Consider the following 18,996-nt stretch of genomic DNA (forward strand, 5'->3'; position numbering starts at 1 on the left):
GGAGCAGTCTGACTGTCTGTCTGGCATTTGCTTTGTGAAGACGAATACAGTAACACATTGTCACCAGGTGCTTGCCTGTTACTTGGGACTTTTGTGACAAATTATATGATAAAATATAAATTGTATACCAGTAATATTATATTATTATATATAATATATATGATACGATATAAATTGTTTCATACATCTGCATAAATCATGTATATATACATAAACCCTAAATTTAATACCTTGCTGTAACCATTATAACTTTTTTCTATGCTTCATCCTCGGTTGGCTTGATTGACCCTGATGAGCAGTGTTCATCGACGTAGGCGGCTGGTAACGAAGATCTAACTGTTCAGGAAGAGGTCGTGAGGCGCTAATGCTGAAAGACTTGCTTTGGGTGTTTGGTCTTGCAGGTGAAGCAGCTGAGGTGTGCCAGGTCTGTCCAGAAGTGGCTGGCCAAGGTCACTTGGGCATCTGCAGGATTTGATCCAAGAGATCTACCACTCCGAATCACGGGCCAGTAAGCAGTTAACTCTTTTTTTTTTTTTTTTTTATATTTAAAAAAAAAAAGCACCCAACTTCTGGCATCTCCAATGGCTGAAAAGCCAGCTGCCAAAATTTTTCTTGTTTTTTGGGTAGTGCCATAAGGAATGGGAAAGATCTTACATTGTGTCACAGTGCCCCATGCACTCACGCTGCAGACATGTTTTAAGATCCTGCTTGCATTTTCCCCCACTGTTTCATCAGTTCTTAGGGAAAAAAATCGCTGTTCACTGGATTGCTAACCTCCGTACTTCTCAGGAGTGTGTCCTTGACAGATAATCTAATCATTTAATAAATAATGGAGATCATGAAGGTACATTGTATATATAAGAGTCTCTTTCAGTTTTCAAGTTTATGTTCCCTTCTTCTGCTCAGACTTGAGTAGCAATTTTATGCCCACTACCCAGCGACTTAAATCAGTTGTGAAAGGCAGGCAGCTGTGTGCGCTGATCTCTGCAGAGAAGAGGTTAATAGCTACCAAAAGTAGGATGTGCTGATTGTAGAACCGAACACAATTTTTGACATGGAATAAAGTTTCTGGGTGGTTGCAGGCAGCTGCCGAAGTTGCGTTTGTCCTGCTGTCGTTGAGTATTTGCCTTGAGCAGAAGCAGCTGCTTGTTGTGTTTGGTGAGAAAATGCAACAAAGTGAACTGCTCTCAATCTGTGCGGGGCACACAAGTAGAAACCAGCCTTCATGTTCTACATTACATAAATCTGTAGCAAGGGATTTGCTGAACCGAGGAGTTCACAGTCAAGGGCTGAGAAGCAACAGTTAGATTGCATTTTAAGTGCAGAGTTTTAGCTTTCTCTTCTTGTGCCCAAGCCTTAAAATAGAAGGAGAAATATGTCTATGCAACCATGTGGGCTTTGCATGTAGAAATCTATCAGGAAGAAATATTTCATACGGAAATAAATTCTGTGCAATGATTGTAGCGTTATTTGAAAGTTGGCAAAAAGTCAGAAGTGCAATGACTTGAAATTGATGCTCGAGGTCACAGGCCATAATTCATGCAGTGTCTCTGAAGAAAATTTGTTTGGTACTGAAAACATTAACATTGATGGTAAGTTGCATAGAGAGCTGCTTGCAACTGTGGAAAAATTCTTGGAAGCAAGCTCTTCTATCCGCACTCAATCTCAGCAAGACTAAGTCTTGTGCGTAAAGCAAATACACCCCTAAACTCTAGTCTGAAAAAACAGGATATTTTTATCGATCTGAATATCGTAAGTATGGAAGCACATTGGTGGGATAGGAATAAAAGTTGGGTCTTAATGTTGGCTGCTCTGTGCCTTATGTGCTCTTATGTTCTTGGACATGGTGGTGAGAAAGTATAAACATGAGCTGACTTTGGCTGATCTTTATTCTGATCATTTAACGCCATTCCCAAGGGCTGAGGGACCAGTAAAAACTTAAAAGCAGAGGCTGTGACAAGAAAAATTACAGCTTGAGGCTCTCATCTGCTATATTGCATTTATTTCAGTGTTCTTGTGCAGTAAGAGCATTTGTCACATTAACCTCGTGTATGGCCATTTGGTGTTCATTCTTGCTTAAAGCTGAGCCACCAAGCATGTCAGTCATGCATCGCCCAGGTCTTAGTTAAAGTAACTTCTGTGGAGATGGTGGGGATCTGGACCAGACCTTCCATAAACTTTTAACTGGTGCAATGAATTTGGCAGCAGTCCTGCCCACAAATCTTGGTGGGATTTTTTCCCCTCTGGATCTGTAGCATCTTTACTTGGAAGGTGATAAAAACAGTGAACTGGGGGTGCTTCCTCTGGCATTTTTAGGTGAGCAGGGTTTCTTAAGAGGCTTCTCTTGAATGCCACGCGTGTGCCTGCCTCCTGTGAAGCTGCTGGCATCCCTGCTGGGCTGTAAGCTCCGGGCTCTGGCTGGCAGTTGTAGTTTGACACTTTCTCATACGTGTTTGTAGTTACCAGAACGTACCCCTGAACCGGGGTTTTATCTTTGGGAACTACATCTAGGCAACTAGTCAGAGAAAAACCTAAATGGGAGGAAATCCAGTGCATTCAAAATACAGGTGGGGGAGTGCTGAGGGTGATGCTGGTGTGCCTGGTGCTAATGACAACTCTGTTTTCCCCAGAAGCTTTTAGTCCTTGTGTCTAATGGTGTTACGGTCATCAGCAGAGTCTTTGCAGGAGATGCAGAGCCCCGCTAGCTGCAGCGTTCTCCCTGCCCGGCCGTACAGCAGCGCCTTTGCTAAAGCTCCTGACCTCGTGGTTTGGATTTTTTTGACCTCGTGGTTTGGATTTTTTTGGCCGAGATGGACAACTGTGTGTCACGTCCGCTGTGTGAGCTGCGGGCTGACTGCTGTAAATGGGACACTGACTGCTCTGGTACGCTCTTCCTTCTGCCCAAGTACTAGGATATTTTTCTAACCAGATATGCTTTGCTCTCCTCCTGCTGAGTTCCTTTACAGTGTTTAATTCTGCTTCTGCTAGAAGGAGAGGAGTAAAAGCCCTCCTCGGGAGGCTGCCGCAGTGTTGTGTTGGAGCAAAGCTGCGGTTGTGCGATGTCATGCCAGCACAGAGAGCTTCTCTTGCCCTGTAGAACAAGGTGACGGTTCACCCTGGGGAGCCGGTGAAGCTGCCCACCCAAACTAGTGTCTTGAAGAGCTCTTTTTGGGTGCCCTTATTTACAGGGCTGATAACCTTATCAGCCAGGGCCACCGCCAGCCTCTCCAGAGGCAGAGGAGGAGATAGCACAGTGTGGTGGGAGGAGTGGGAGTGCTTACTGGTAACTGGTGGGATTTTTTTTTTTTTTTTCCCTTAATTTGTTTTAATTTTTCATTGTTTTCATAAAAAAACCCCAACACAAAGTCCCTTTGCCAGACCATATCTTGTGCTTGTTGATATCTGTGTGATGGCTTCGTTTTTTTCCTCCTGACCACTGCTGAGCTTTCCTGGCAGAAAGCACACATTGTGCACATGAGAGAGTCATAAACGTGTTCTAAAAGCTAATCCTGAAGAATATGCATCTGGATAGATTGCTTTTAGAGTATCATTTTATTTGGGGTGGAAATCTCGTTTGTGGGAGCACTGTAGAAGCAGGACGTCTCTTTGGGGCATGAGGGGAAGGGAACCGGGGCACGTCTGTGCATTTTGATGTGGTTCTGGTGTTAGTAGTTAAAAGCATTTATAAGTCTGTGTGTGCTGATGCAAGCTTTACACACTGGTTTCTCAGGAAACAAGAGGCCCTCTACTTGGACACACTGCTCGGATCTATATTCGAAGGAGATTGCCTGTTGACAAGCCAAATGAGGCTAGCTGTTCCATTCAGCCATGTAGCCAGCAGGTCTGCTGCACTTTTATTTAAGGAAAGAGGCAGGGGGGAAGCTGGGGTGTTTTCAGAGATGTTTCAGCTTGGCAATGGTGTCAATTTTCTTGACCTGACCATTTATTAAATCTGTATGCGTCGCCAGCAGTAAGTTTTCCAAGACTCACTATCACATCGAAGATGCCGCTGACCTGAAAGTGCTACCGTTTGCAAAATGTGCTTGTGAGATTTTGCATTAAGCCTTTAGGGCACACAGTGTCAGGGCTGAGTGTGGTGCCTTATCCTAGGCTGCAGTGGTATGGGTGGGAATGTCTTTCTGACAAATTACCTTCCCTTAGCTTGCTTGTAAGTTTGTTTTTTCTTGTTTTTTTTTTTTTTTTTTTTTTTTTTGTTTTTTTTTTTTTTTTTTTGTTTTTTTTTTGTGTTTTTTTTTTTTTTTCCCTCTTTGTGAAGCAGGGAAAGACAAGGTCGGTCTGTAAATGATGTGAAGCAGAAGTGTCTTCCAGGTTCTCCCTTGCAAAGGCTTGCCCTGCACGGGGGTAGTTGTTACAGCCAAACTGAAGTTTTGAGGAACTGGAGGAAAAGACTGTGAACTCGATTGCTTTGCTTACTACATGCAGCAATTCACAGGGCAGGTTTACAATCAAGTCATCCCTAAATCCTTGCTTGTGCAGTGTTGGCTGAGGCTCCATCCGTGTTGGGTCCAGCATGTGGGTAGAGGCTTGTCCCATAAACTGTCTTGGGAAGCTGCTGGACAGGTCGGGGAATTGCAGCCTGGATTGCAGGTTTTTTCCCTTAAATCTGATCGTTACTGATCTGGTGCCCACACTGACTGCAGCCAGTTAATCAGTCTTTAAATAGAAATAAATTGTATTTTTTTGCAGAAATCTCAGTACAGCACTTTGCCATAAGCTTTTTTGGGTGTGGTTTGGTAGGTTTGGCGAAGGGGGGAAAAAAAGGAAGGGGGGGAAAAAAAAAATCTGAGCTGTTTGTCACATGGAGCTTGTGGTATGTGAGAGCTGTGATGTGCTGATCGTGAATACTGCTTACTGCATGAGCTGGGAAAATACCTCTCGTGCCACGCGCCTGCTTTCTCTCAGGCACTTGTGTTCCGGAATTGAGTTGTCATAAAAATCCTTTTTTCTCAAACTGAAGGAGAGTAATAACCCCAAGAGGTTTGGTGTCCACACTTACATCTCTAAGCTTCAGGCATGTGAGCTTTTGGCCTCAAAATAAAACCAGTTTTTGGAATTTTTCATGCATAAAAGTGCAGAGATTTCACTGGCTTTATACCCCCAATTATTCTGAACAAAGGATGTGCAAAATCTCATTTTATTGGAAAACATGCCATGAAACACTTGCGCAGAGGGGTTTCTGTAACCCCTCTACGGTCCTGCTCTGCATGAAATATTTCAGATGTTCCCGCGCTGAGGATGGGATGACGGTGGCAGTGAAAGCGAGCACCAGATTTTGGAGTGGGTGAACTGCTCGGGCTCAGAGGACCCCGAAGCAGCGGCGGCACGGAGCTGGAAGCTCCTGCCGAGGTGGGGAGGGAGGTGCTGGCCGGCGGTGGCACGGCAGCCTTTTGTTGGCGAGGCGGGGAGCGCGGCGACGCCGGCGGGTGCCGGCCGTGCTGCCGGGGTCACCCAAGGATGAGAGAGCTCGGCCCCATCCTCGTGCGTCGCCCAAGAGTTGGTTTGCGCTTCGTGGAGCGCGAGCAGAGCGCCGGGTCCCGTGGGCAGAGCGAGCATTGCTGCTCAGCCTCGTGGCAGGCGGGCACAGGCGGCCTTCCCTGCTCCCCCCCACTCCTGGTAATGAAACAAAATCCCCTGAGAGAAACTTCCATCCTCATTTAATTAAGAAAAAGATCAGCCTGATTACCTTTGTGGACTGCAGTGATTCTTCTGCATCATGTTAAAAAAAAAATGCTCTGCTGAAAGTATTTCAGCGCATTGCTCTCATAGTGGGCCAGGCAGAGTGTAAATCCACTCGGTATCTCCTCTCTCCTTTCCCTATCTATTGCATTGCTTGATTCTGCTTATTTTGTTTCCCCGTCCTTAATTTCTGTTCTTGCCTCTGCCTGCAGCAATCTCGACAGTTTACTCTAAAGGGCATTTCCTGGTTATACAACCGGTGTAAATATTTCTCTATGGCTGCAGAGCCCTTAACTCAGTGAATGATATGATATTTTCCAGTGTGATGGGAAAATGAAATTAATAAACCGGTTTCAGCTTCATCTGTGAAAGATACAGTAGGCAAAATAGATATTAATCTCTGAATCAGGAGAGGTCAATAGTGTAAGAAACAGCAAGGCTGTCATCTGCAAGGTTTTACAGTACCTTTCTCTTGCAGGGGGGACAGGAGTTAAAAAAGTGGTTTTTGTCCAAACTTCTGAATGTTTCCAGGTTGCCATATAGTGAAGAAAGCAAAGGCAGAGATGAGATCTGTCCCTGTGTAATCAGGTATGGAGTGATAAGAGGGGTCAAACAGGAAGGCAGCGATCTGTGCCTGTGTCTTGGGCTGCTGTGCTTTGCAGGGGGTGATGCTGCTCTTCAACTCTCTGCAGAGAAACTCTCCCGGTCTCCCTGGGACCAGGATGTGCTGAATTACTGCTCCCGAGCTGCAAATGCTGGGGACTTACCTTCCCCCCCCCGTGGGAGGGAATAGGCTGTTGGGGAGCCCTGAGCAGATGCAGGAACAGGACTCCCTCTCTCTAATTGGGGAGGTGCCTCCTGGATGTGTTGCTTTGCAGTCCATCTGCTACGCTACGAGTTTCTTTTGCCTTGCTCTCTTCTTGATAGATCAGGATGGAAATGCTTATTTTTGTCATCTTGCTGAGAAAACTGAGCAACGGATACGAAGCCTGGTGGTGTGTGAGTGCTAAGCTGTAAGGTGATTCTGGGCTGTCTGAAATTGGTAGAGTGACCAGGGCAGGCAGGCTGGAGGTGTTCAGGGATGGTTTGACAACAGTCTTGCTACAGTGCCCTTCGGTTCTTGGGCTGTGAGCTGTGGTTTGGGTCTTTGAGCTGCTCTGACACCAGAGGTGTACAGGTATCTCCAGACCAACGTGCTTACCAATCCCATCCTTCCCGTATCTCCTGGTGTGTGTTGGAGGGTGTCCTGAGATGATGGGTTTGTGCTGTTGTGGTGTTTATCTCTGGCTGGGTTGGATTGTTTTTTGGGTGTGAGCTGCAGCGCACCGCTGCAGAAGCCGAAGTTCCTAATTTTCTTGAGATGTGATAGCCAAAAAGTGTTTCCCAGCTCCTAGCTCTTCAGACACAGTGTGGTGGTGGAGCTCATGGGGGAAGCTCCTCGAGGTATCTGTTTGCCAGCTCCAGAAATGGACCTGGGGTTTGTGTCCAGCTTCATGCCGTGTGTGTAGTGGCAGTGTTGCTGTAAGGTCTTTGTACTTCACATCCAGGGACTCAAAAAAAACCCCTCAAACCACAAATAATTTCACTCTCTTCTATTACAGTCTGTGACTTTTCCCTTTCAAACTCTTCAAGTGACTTTCTCCCCGAATCCTTCATAACAGAGGACAAGCCAGGAGCATCCCCGATAGCAGCGAAGCCCTTGGCTCCGGCCCTGTGCTGTGTTGATCATCCCAGCCGGAGTGCGTGACCTGCGGGAACTGGCTGGCGCGATGGTGCCGGTGGTGCTGGGGAGGCTGTTTCTGGACCTACGCTCAAATGTGGGCAATAAAATCCCCTCTCGCAAAACTTCAGCCACCCATTGTGAGCTGTTACAGCTCAAGGAATCAAGGAACCCGAAACCCAGGAAGATTGCACAGTAACAGCAGTAGATTTTCTTGTAAACGCTATTTAAATTAGAAAAATATTTTCTTGTTGGTGAGCAGTGACCAAGTGGCTGAGTGATAACTTGGCAAATGATCGAGTGTGTCTGCTGATGCCTCTTGCCTTGTTGCCAGGGCTGTAGCTCGCAGCAGATTTCTGTTTAAACACTCGGTGCTGTTTTCCCAAGGGAAGAATGACTCAGGCGGCTGCTCGTGAGCTGGGCTGGCTTCAGCATCCCGCTCGCAGCGGGGGTGAGTTCTCCACAGCGCGTGGTCAGACTTTGGAGGCTCAGGTGCAGCCCAAATCTGACTTGTTTTGGTGTAGCTGCAGTGAGTGAAACCCCAAGGATATGCTGAAATAGGGTAGACAAGAACATGTGAGTCTTTAAATGTCGCTCATCTTGTGCTTCTCTGAGGCTGTCGCGAGGAGGTTGGCTGCGGCCGTCAGTGCGGGGACAAGTGTGAGCCCTGCAGTGACCTACATTCACACCGGAAAGCGGAACGGCTGTAAGAGTGATAAGATGGGAATCTAGCATTTAAGATGTAGAATCAGGTGTTCGGGTTACTGAAGCTTCAATCAAGCAAATGATTTTGAGATAATAGGAGAAAGATCTCTAAGAAGACAGAGCAAGTGTTTTTTTTTTTTTTTTTGTCATTTTTCTGATTATAATTTAAATTGTGTTTGGGGATCTATGTGAAGGTGCCTAGCAATATGGAGTGATGCTGGGAACCCATGAGCAGACAGTATTGCCCTCCTAACTTAGGAGAGAAGCCGCAGGTCAGTGTTTGCATAGTGTCCTCATGAGTTTTTTGTGGATAGGCCGGCTTGGAGAGCTGCAGGCTCGCTAGCCTGAGTGGTTTTAGCATCCAGCCAGGATGTAACGTAACAAAGTCCCTACACGTCGTTCCCGCTCTGCCCAGGTGATTATTTGAGCTGCCAGGCTTGCAGGTGTTTGCTCTGGGCTCAAAGTTGGGCCGCTGTGCTCTCCCTGACCATCTCGCTGGTGCTCAGGCTGGACAGCAGGCTGGAACACCGCTGGCCTCCTGGAAAGTGGGTGCTGTGCAGAGCAGTCTCGGTTCCCTGCCGGGGCTCTTGGCCTGATCCTGGCTGAGCTGTGAGAAAAGGAGAAGTCGAGTTTTAGGAGAGATGAGGCTACCCAGAAATGGAGTTGAGCTTTGCTGCTGGAAAGGAAATCTTAGCAGAGGAATTTCACAAGCACCCGTTGTGCTTGCTTGCTTTAAGTGAACGGTGTTTGGGAGCAGAGTGTGAGCTGGGGCTATTTATTGCTTGCTGCGTCCTATTAACTTCCAGCAGAGCCACACAGCTAGAGTTACAAAATCCTTATGAGCAACGTCTTACCAGCATCTGAAGCTAAATCTTTGGCTGTTGTGATATCACGGAAACCAAAACTGTGGAGCTAGTAGATGAAAAACATTTTATTATCTACTTTTTCACCACCACCTCTTTGCTCTGTTGATAAATCTGTCTTCCGAGCTCTTACAAAGGAATTTCATTGTTTTATATATAGTAAGATTTCTTACAGCTGTAGAAAAGCAGGAGCATCTTTCTCTTGCGTAGTGCTGGCACACTGAGCAGCCTCATGGAGCTCAAGTATTCCTGCAGAACTGGAAGGCAGGTCTTTAAACTGTGATTTGCTGTTCTTTTATTGCTCTACAGCATGTAGCTGATCTGTCAGGCTGCAGAGTATGAGTTGCTAAAATTTAAACTCCAGGAGTTCTATACCGGAGGCCTCTTTAAGTAATTGATGCTGGTATACAGAGCTTGACAAGACAACTTATTTAGATTTGTGGTATTAAAGTAGCCAAAGCAGCTTTTCCAGCTTAAAAAAAAAAAAAAAAAAAAAAAAAAAAAGAGAGAGAGAAAAATGCTGCAAATAATACTTTAACAAAAAGAAGACTTTTGAAGGTTTTTGCAAAATTTGACATTCTGCAAATTGCTGTGGTATAAGAGCTTTGCTGTACTTGTGGGTAGGGTGCCTGAGTGATGATGCCAGTTTGAAATTTCTATTACTGTGTCCTACGTGCTGCTGAAATAAAAAGAAAATATGTCTATATTCAGAGCAGTGCCTTCTGATAGCTTTGACAAAATCTGTACAGGAACTAGGACCTGTGCATCCTGAGTAGGTTTGACAGCTGAAATAGGGACCTGCTGACATCATGATAAAATCTATTAATGCTTTTAGAGTAAGAAGTCTCCCTTCTGATGATCCTAATGAATTTATGAGCAGCACTGTTCTCGCCACAAGAATGATTTTGGGAATAAGCCATGGCATCTACTGCCATAGTTCATGGCCTTTTTTGTCTGGAGCCATGTGCCTGAGCCTTGCAGCCCCTGGCAGGGAAATGCAGCCTCTGTAGCTCAAGGCTTGCATGGAGCTTGCCCTGGTGCTTTGCGGCTCTTGCTGCTGTGCTCTGGGAGGGAAGGGTTTATATTCACCTGGCACATCAGCTTTCCCCGTGCTGGATGGGTGCTTTAGTCCTCCCTGCTTTTTAACACCCGAAGGTATTTATTTTTATTTTTTTTTCTTGTGTTGCATAGCCCTTTTCGCTGTGTGTGTTGACAAGGGCTGTATGCAAGGCAGTTCTCTTCTCTCTCTCCCATGCACAGCTATAATTTTATATCTCTGAAGGTGAATCCTATCGATTAGCTTTGTGAGGGAGCAGCAAAAAAATCCCAGATACTCAGCTGTATCCACCTCGGTGTGGTCTATGTCCATGTTTAACCTTCCTTCAGCTTTTTTTTGCAGCCTGCCCACGTGTTCTCCCATATGTGCAGTGCTCAGATTATTGCAGAAAGTGGAGAATCAGAAAATCTGCCTGGATTGCGTTATGCAATAGTTGAGCGGCTAGCGGTGAATAAGCAGATCCATCTGATCATGAGTGACTCTGAAGGGCACCTCTTATTTTTTTTTCCTGCATGTGGACAGAGGAGATTGCTTGCTGATTGGGTCAGGTGCTTGCCTTGTGTGTGGGTGCTGATTGGTAGGAATTGATTTTCCATGCATATTGGCACAGGAAGGTAGCTTAAAGAGCAAAACCCCATACTGAAACAGTTTTCTTGGGTAGGAGAGCGAGGCTGTTTAATATGACTTGAATTGATGTAGTGAAGTCACCTTGGAGCCCTTTGTTTTGTGTAGAAGAGAAAATAATTCTAGCAGTTCCCTCAAGGTGGGAAGTAATCCCATCTGGGAACACGTCAGTATGTGCTGCATCATGAGGAGGATGACTTTGGAAATGAAAATCAGTGCTTGGTTTAATTTGGAGCCAATTCACCCCCCCCCAGCCCTGCAAGCAAGTGTAACCACACTGTGCACTGGGTTTGAACTTAACCTGTGGTGCTGTGGGACATGAACCGTAAGTCCTTAGGAGGCACCAAGAGGTTTTTGTTTCTGCATGGCTTCTGTGTCTGCACGTCGAGCTTGGACGTGGCCTCGGGTTACGTTTGTTCTGCAAAACAGTGTCAGGGCAGAGCAGGTGAGAAGAGTCCTCGGGATGCTGTAGTTAGGGCTGTAGACTTGGGGATCTGAGTTTGTGTTCAGCCAGAAGAGCTTCCTTCTGCATAACACGCAACCCCAGCAATAAGGTAGGTAGTGAATATCTCAGGGTTGCTGCCCGCTCTCCCTGGTCAGGGACCATATCTCCATCCCATAAGGAACTCCATCATCGACGCTTTCTGAGAGCAACTCTAGGCTGTGCCTCTAAACCTCCCTGGAGACCCCGGGACTGCTGTGTTGTGATGTGTTCCTCGGCGAGCCACGTGCAGCCAAGGTTTCGCTCTCCCGCTGCATCAGCGTGTGGAGCGGGGCCAGGAGGTTTAGGAAGCTCCTCACCGGCATGGGGTGGCTTTTGCAGGTGCTGTGTATCAACCGTGTGGAAAGCCAGGGATTCGCAGTACCCCTGCCCCTGTGACACGGTGGGGCTACCACCGTGCTCAGCGCCACAGAGAAGCAAGAAACGTGCAAACTGCCTCGAGCCTTTCAGGAAGGTGGGGAGATGCTCCTGGCGTTCGTGGGAATGGTCTTGCACTCGCCAGGCTGGTGGTGTGTGCCTTCGTGAAAGCTTCCAGTGCTCAGCGGCTGATGACTTATTTAGCTTTAAAGATGTGACTTGATTTTAAAATCTCGGAAAAGCGGTGGCCGGCGATCGCTTTTGGACTTCAATGCATTTGTGGAGGTGTCATGAGGGACCTGAGATTTGGGAGGAGTTGTGCAACAGGGTGATGGGAGGGAGGCTGCTGGTGGTGGAAAAAAGGGAATAACTGGGAATGCCCTGATAAAATGTGAATGGAGATGAGGGGCAGAGACTTGGCGTTGCCATGTGAGGATCAGCAAAGACCACCTGGGCCTGGAGGTGCTGTAGTTTTAGGAGCAAACAGCTGGATCAAGAAATGTTGGGTAAAGAAACAAGAAGTGGAGAAAAATAGTGGAAGGGTGATGGAGAGACAGACAGATGTGGGACTTGGAGCAGAGCGATAGTAATGGGTGGTTCAGGGCTGTGACCAGGGGTGGTTTTCTGCTTCTGGAGTCTGAAGCAGCCTTGTGCATCTGGGGGGGAGGTCGTCTTAGTGTTAGGTGCTTTATCATGCAACAAACAGCCATCAAGCCTTTAAAACCAGTTGGAAATAAGTGTGCTTCTCCCCCTTGCTTGTTTGGAAAATACTTGAAGTGACAAGGTTGAACTTACTTAAACACTTGGGTGCATGAGGAGCACAGGTTCTTCACTAGACCTTGTGTTCTGAGTTATTTCACTGCCCTGAGCAAATGGTTTTGGGAGGGTCATCCTCATGCATGGACGGTTACAAGCTGTTCTATAAAGTGAGGCGGCTGATGAGGAGGTATGATGAGGTAGGAGCCTGTCCTGCCACTGAATCTGGTGGTTCTCTGTACCCCGGGGCGTTTCAAACAGGTGTCAGTCCACAGGAACGGAGGAATGACGGACCCGGGGGAACGTTCCTGGGTAAGGACTGTGCTGCTTGGCTGGGGCAAAGGAAAGGAGCGGGTAATTCCTACAAATGACTGCAATTTCTCCTGCTATTGCAACTCAATGAGCAACTACATAGTAATGTATTTTGCTGAAATACCAGCAGAATCCGTGCAGTGACTGTCTGACATCTATCCAATTCCAACATGTCTTAATGCGAGGAAAAGCGTAGGAGAAAGGATTCTGGAAATGACTTGGACAAGAGGCATTTAAAAGTACACGAGGCTTATTTATCCTATGATAGGGTTGTCCTGCTCCCATCTGTTTCCCCCAGGGTGGTCACCTGGACTTAGAGGGATTTACAGTCTTTAAAACTCTCTTAGGAACTTTGACTGCTTATGTGGGTGAAAATGGTGACCGTGCTGGGCCAGATTAAACTGTGCCGTGGGACGGGATAGCTGGCAGCAGAAGGGAGGAAAACATGGAGGAACGGAATTTTCCAAGTGTTAAGGATGTCTGTTCCACATCAGCTCTTTAATGAACTTGGTAGTATGGACAAGCTGGGAAGGAAGTCACCTTGCTGCGCGGCGTAAATGCGAGGTGGTAAGTGGTTTGTGGGTGCTGGGGGGAAGAGGGAACATCTGTGGACCCAGAAGTGGTCTAGTGGCAAGTGTGCTTATTGTAGTCCTGCTGTCAGGGATGGGTAGGCAGTGAGGTAGGAGGAGAGGGTGCTGGGCAGTGGGAAGGTTGTCAGGGTGGGTGAGGAATGAGGTTTGAAAGTATGCGGCAGAGCTGAGCAGGATGGGAAAGGGGATGGACAAAATAAAAGTAAAAAAACTGGAGGAAAGTAAAAGCAGGATGGTAAAAGATGGAAAAATATAATGAGGATCAAGGAAAACACTCATTGTTTCCTCCTGTCCGAAGGTCCTGGCTTCCAGGTGCTGCTTGGCCCCTCCTGGCTGGAGGGACGGGGGGGTTCCAGCCTCCGTGCCCCCCCGGCTGGAGAACGTGCAGCCCCCGGGATGGGAGCGGGGGCCGGGGGCTGTGTGTGTGCCCCGGTGTTGGTGGGGTCGTGCGGCGTCGGGGACGCTGTCGGCCGTGCCTGCGCTGGCTGGCCTGAGCGTGTCAGCTGGGCTGGTGGGAAACCTTGAGGACCTGCCGGCTCGATGCTTGTGGAGCTGTTTTAGGCATCTGCAATGCAGCAGTGGGTGTAGAGGCAGTTTGGGGACTACTTTGGCCTTTAAGAACCTAGTCTCTGTGACATTTTTTTTAAAAAAGTGACTTTGGCTGCTTCTGAAAACGCTATGTTAAGTCATGTTTTAAGAAGTAGCTGTTGGTTTCTGTGTGGCTCTTCCACAGCTTGCACGCCCTGACAAGACAAAGTGTCTCTGTGTGTTCACGAGGGCAGCTCTCAGCTGGCGCGGTACCTGCTGCCGCCTTGGTGAGCAGGCAGCGTGGGACCAGCTCCTCTCCTGGGATGCAAAGGCTGGTGAGGGGAAAGAGGAAAGCTAATAAATAAAAAAAAAAAACTTAAGCTATCATTTCAGTTTTTGGTTAAAGTAAAAGCCCACGAATTGTGAAGAATATCTGAAGATGCGATAGCCGCTCTCTCACGACAGAGTAGCGGCTGTCGCGGATGCTGGAGGGGTCATCGATTTGAAGCAGCCTGCTGTGCCTTGTCCCTGGCTGGGGCCAGCAGGTCTGTGGTGTGGGGCAGGGGTGTGCTGTGCTCTCCTACAGGCTGGGGGGCTTTGACCCCTGGCCATGAAGTCCTGGCTGTGGCTGTCAGCAGTGGGATGGTCCTGGGTTAAGGCTGCGGCTGGGCGGATTCCCCCTGGTATGCCCAGCTGGGGTGGGAGGAGAGCTGGTGCTTTGGGAAGTTAGCCCCAGGAAAGCCTTCTGCTCAGCTGGTTGAGCCTGGTGAGGTATTAAGCAATTTTGCTGCCAGGAAAGGTGTTTTTACAGCTGAAGAGGAATTGTGCTGCTTTCATTTGCCTTACAAATGGAGATCTTTGAATGCAAGATCTTATCACACCTAGCAAAAGACAATGATTGAAGGGAGAGGATGTGAAGAGCCACAGAATACTAGATGCTGGAGGTAGGATAGCAGGGAGAAGGGAGAAAAACAACAGTGCAAATGTGACAAGGAATACCAGCAGTGTGCAGCTGGTAACTTTTAGGGAGAGCGGAAGCAATCAGCGCAGCAGGATTCATACAAGGGAACAAGCTCGATCCAAACGCTGCAGCCTTGCCCTCATTTTTTTGTTTGAGGAGCTTGTCTAGCTTTGGTGGCTGTGACGGGCTTGCTGCCTGCTCGGGGTGTTTGTGTGGGTCCCTGCTGCACGGGCGGGTGCATTGGTGGTATTTTGGGGACAGGCTGGGTGCAGGGGGACTGACGCTTCCTTTTCCCTCTGTTCCCATGCAGGACACAAGCGGAAATGGCCCACACGTGTCGCGGGACCATCAACCTGTCCACGGCTCATATCGATACGGAGGATTCTTGTAACATTGTGCTTTCCAACGGGGGAAGGACGTACCACTTAAAGGCTAACTCAGAAGTGGAGAGGCAGCGCTGGGTCACGGCCCTGGAGCTGGCCAAAGCAAAAGCCATCCGCATGAGGAACAACCAGTCAGGTAGAGTGTGTCTGAGGGTGTGAACGTGCAACTGGATCCTTTTTAAAACCTCCTGGTAATCCAGCGCTTCTGTGCTTGCTAAATTGTGCAGAAACCCTGGCAGATACTATTTCATACGCAGTTAAAAATAGCTGATGGTTTCACAGAGACACAAAGGGGTTTAGACAATACTCTGTGCACCAAACATCATCTCATCTGGTCGTGCAGCATTGAGCGGGTCTTTAAAGCCCCTGGTGATGGCTGTAAATTGTAGAGGGCCGGTAAAAATGAACTGATGATGCTTCTTCTGGAAGGCAAGGATGTATGTGCCTTGAGCCTGGAGACTTCGGGTTGGTCCGTGCGGGTGGGGAATGCTGTCAGAGGCACTAAGTGCAGCGGTGAGTGGCACACCAGCGATCACCAATTCACCACGCAGTGCCAGAGCTGTGTCCTCCTATTCACCCATAGCTTAGGATAGTTTGTTAAATGTACATTTAGTTAAGCTGGGCCCTCTCTGTGCTTATTTTCCTTCTCCCCCCTACACACTGTGGTGTGGTGTGGTATTTATTAGTGTACGTTTGGGACAGCTGCATTATGTAATGCTGCCAGAACGCTGTGCCTGTTACGCAGCTCATCCCCAGAGTGTCATTTTTACTGCTCTGTTGTGTAATGGGATCAGTTAGGTGCTTAACAGAGTATTTTAGAAATATTTTAGTGCTCATAGCTCTTCTGGGATTAACAGCTGATTTTCTTCCACAAACAAGCATGACTTCAAGTTGCAGGAAACAAAATCCACGAACGTATTAAAAAGCTGGCTGTCTCCTCTGTCCTAAAATAAAACCACTCTCAGATCTTGTCTTGAATGCTGGAAATCAGGCCTTATGCAAGAGAAAAGATGTGGCAAACACCTGCTTTTGTAACGCTCTGTTTAAAATGAAAATGTAGTTTCAGAAAATGCCCCAAATATATTTTAGGAAGGCAGCATGTGGAGGCAAGACCAGGGAAGAGTGCTTTGGTTCTTTGCTTATGTATCGTGTCTCTGTCCTGGTTCCTGGTCCAGGTTTGGGCTTTGGGACACCTGCAGGTGCTGCTCTGTGCTCCTGACTGCAGTGAATTTGCATCCATGGGTAAAGAGTTCGTGAACCTTAGCTTTCACATCACCACCGAGAAAGGTTGGGGTCGGGTCGGTGCACGAAGAAAAACCTCTGCTTCCCCAGGGGAAACGCTGCTGTGCGCTCACCCAAAACCACAGCGCGCCGTGGCGCGACTGCGGGGCGCAGCGCGCCGTGGCAGCGGCGGTCGAGGCTGTGTGGACGGAGGCAGCCTTCTAATGGGCTTAGGGAAAAGACACAGTCGGCATAAAATTAGTGTAACCACAGTTTTGGAAGGCAGCGCGTTAATGTTTGTGTTTGTGTACCCGTGGGACGGTCATTTGGGATGTTGGCTGCCGGGGGCGTTGTGCAGGCAGAGCCTGTGCTTGGCGTGATGTTTTGCAGAGAGCAGCGGAATGCCAGAGCACCAGTGGTTTGACTTGCAGGAGAATAAGCCCCGAGCCCTGAACTAACGTGGTCTGACTTTTGCCTGATTAGCCATCCTACAGGGTCACGCAGAAGTTGATCAGTGCGCGAGCCACTTACCCGTTTCCCATAATTGTTTTAAGTGTGCTGTGTTCAGGGCACTAGCGTTTAATTACCTAAAGTATTGTGAACTCTCTGTCCCTTGATATTGCAGCTCTGGAGCCGTATGTAGATACTGATGGAGAATACAGCTGACTGAGGAGAAGAGGGAAGTTTCTAGGCACGCTTGTTTTGCCTGGCAGAGCGTGACGTTGTGGCAGGTCATGGCTGCAGTGAGCTGGGCGTGACGGCCGTCGGTCCTGCGAGCACCCCTTACCCCATAGCGGGGAGCGAGCCCTGTAGCTGGGTAGGTGTTTGGAGAAGGATCTCGCGTGTGGGAGAGGTTGGTGTGTGCCTTTGCCTTCACCTTTCCGAATGTCAGGCCCTGGGCGGTGCGAGGGCAGGTGTGGAGCACCCAGGCAGGGCTCTGCCGGGCCCCCGCCCAGCCCGGGGCTGCCGGAGGACGGCAGCGATGCTGCCTCCCGAGTCACGCGCGGTTATTTTGGTTTGTGTCTTTACATAAAAATAGCAAATGCAGAGGCTTCCTGTCTTAAGGCTCTGGACGTGCTGACTTCCTCACTCCGGCGAGCTCAGGCCGTCCTTCCCGGGTAAGGGCAGTGCAGCAGCAGCGCTGATTTGGCTGCGGGTGCTCGTTCCTGCGCTGCCTCAGCTGTTTGTGGGGCAGTGCTGTGATCTGGGCCAAGGGAGCTGATGGGGAAATAAAAACCAAACCAAACTCTTGTTTTTTTTTTCCAGGCTTTTCTGATCTGGTCCGAAGGATGAGACACTCTGTAAACAGGCGCTGAGTCCTTGTGCTGTGGAGTTAGAGCTGAGGACATGGATGAATTACTTTACGCTTTAATCTTCGCCTGGCTGATGGTGTTTCATCCCAATTATAGATCTTTTAATTAAGATAAAGAACAAATGTTTTTTAGGTTTGACTGTTTTGCTTGAATCAAAATGAAATTCCTAGCATTGAGTGCCCGTGAGTGCCAGGCGTTGTGCAGAGCCCTGGGGTGGGTGTTTACAAGTGGAGGGAGGAGGCTCTGGATTTGCTGAAGAAATCCCTTGGCCCTTCAGATCTGTTCATGTGGGGAGTCTTCTGAGTTGACTCCTCTTATCCTGAGCGATCCCCAAAACCTGTGTGTTTCCCAGGGCTGCTCTGCAGAGCCCAGGTCGATGCACTGGGGCAGTCTTGGCTGGTGGGCGTGAAGGGTGGCGAGCAGCCGTATGGATTTCTGCCGACAAGGAGCGAGCATCGATGGCTCTGGGAGCCCAGAAGACTCGGGGGAGGGCATTGCAGGGGGCAGGGGAGGAGGACAGCGAGGCAGGTTTGTGCCTAACGCTGCCTGCCCTGCTGGGGACACATCCTTACGGCGCTGCCCTGCCCGCCGCGGGGGGATGTGGCAGGAGCCCGGCCTCGGCGTTCCCCTCCGGTGCTCAGGGACGTGGGGTGGAACATCTGGAGAGGAGATGGTTGGGTTCACGTCAGCTGCTGCTGAGGTGCTTCCAGCTACCAGCGCCGCGGCAGTCCCACCTGCAGCTTTTCGGCTCCCTATAGTTTTTGGCAGGCAAGGAGCACCCAGGAGAGAGGGAAGGGAGGGGGGGGTGTCCTTGCTTTGTGGTGCTCTGAGGGCCTTTGGAGCCCTTCTCTGCTTGGGTCTGGAAAGGGACAATGTGCTAGTGTGGTATTAATGAATTTAAAAAAAAACCAAAACCAAAACAAACAAAAAAAAACCAAACAAAAACAAACAAAAACCCCCAAACCAAACAAAACCCAACCAACCAAAACCCAAAAATAAACCAAAACAAACAAAAAACAAAACAAACAAACCCAGAAAGCCAACAAAAAGCTTGATCTCTTTTTGGAAATCTTCTAAAGATGAGCCAGACTTGGATCACCACTGAAAATAAAAGACGCTTGAATGTAAGCTGAGGTTCTCCATTCATTTGTGTTTTCTGCAGAATTTGGTGGTCCCCTGCTGCTTTCCTGGTGTTTGAGATTTGATGGGGCGCAGGACTGGTAAATAGGGTTAACTCTGCAAATATTTTGACTACGGGGAGACTATTTTGGGGTGGGTGAAAAGAGTCTGTTCCCCCAGTAGTTCTCTTGAAATAAACAGGTACAAAAGTGTTTTTAACTTGACTGCTAGCTAGCTCGAGCTGTGCACTGAGATGCCATTTTCACAGGACTGATTTTCATTTCTATT

At 48.4% G+C, this 18,996-nt stretch overlaps 1 protein-coding gene across 4 annotated transcripts in view; it reads left to right on the forward strand.

The window, feature by feature from the left end:
* The window catches only part of OSBP2 (oxysterol binding protein 2), a 133,328-nt gene that overhangs the window by 14,931 nt on the left and 99,401 nt on the right, over positions 1-18,996 (forward strand). For all 4 annotated transcript variants that reach the window (XM_042805786.1, XM_042805785.1, XM_042805787.1 and 1 more), the window contains exon 2: positions 14,983-15,191. In XM_042805786.1, the coding sequence (XP_042661720.1) occupies positions 14,983-15,191 (209 nt within the window). The remainder of the gene's footprint in view (positions 1-14,982; positions 15,192-18,996) is intronic.

This window comes from Tyto alba, unplaced genomic scaffold (genome assembly GCF_018691265.1).
Source record: "Tyto alba isolate M040663 unplaced genomic scaffold, T.alba_DEE_v4.0 Super-Scaffold_44, whole genome shotgun sequence".
Lineage (NCBI taxonomy): Eukaryota > Metazoa > Chordata > Aves > Strigiformes > Tytonidae > Tyto > Tyto alba.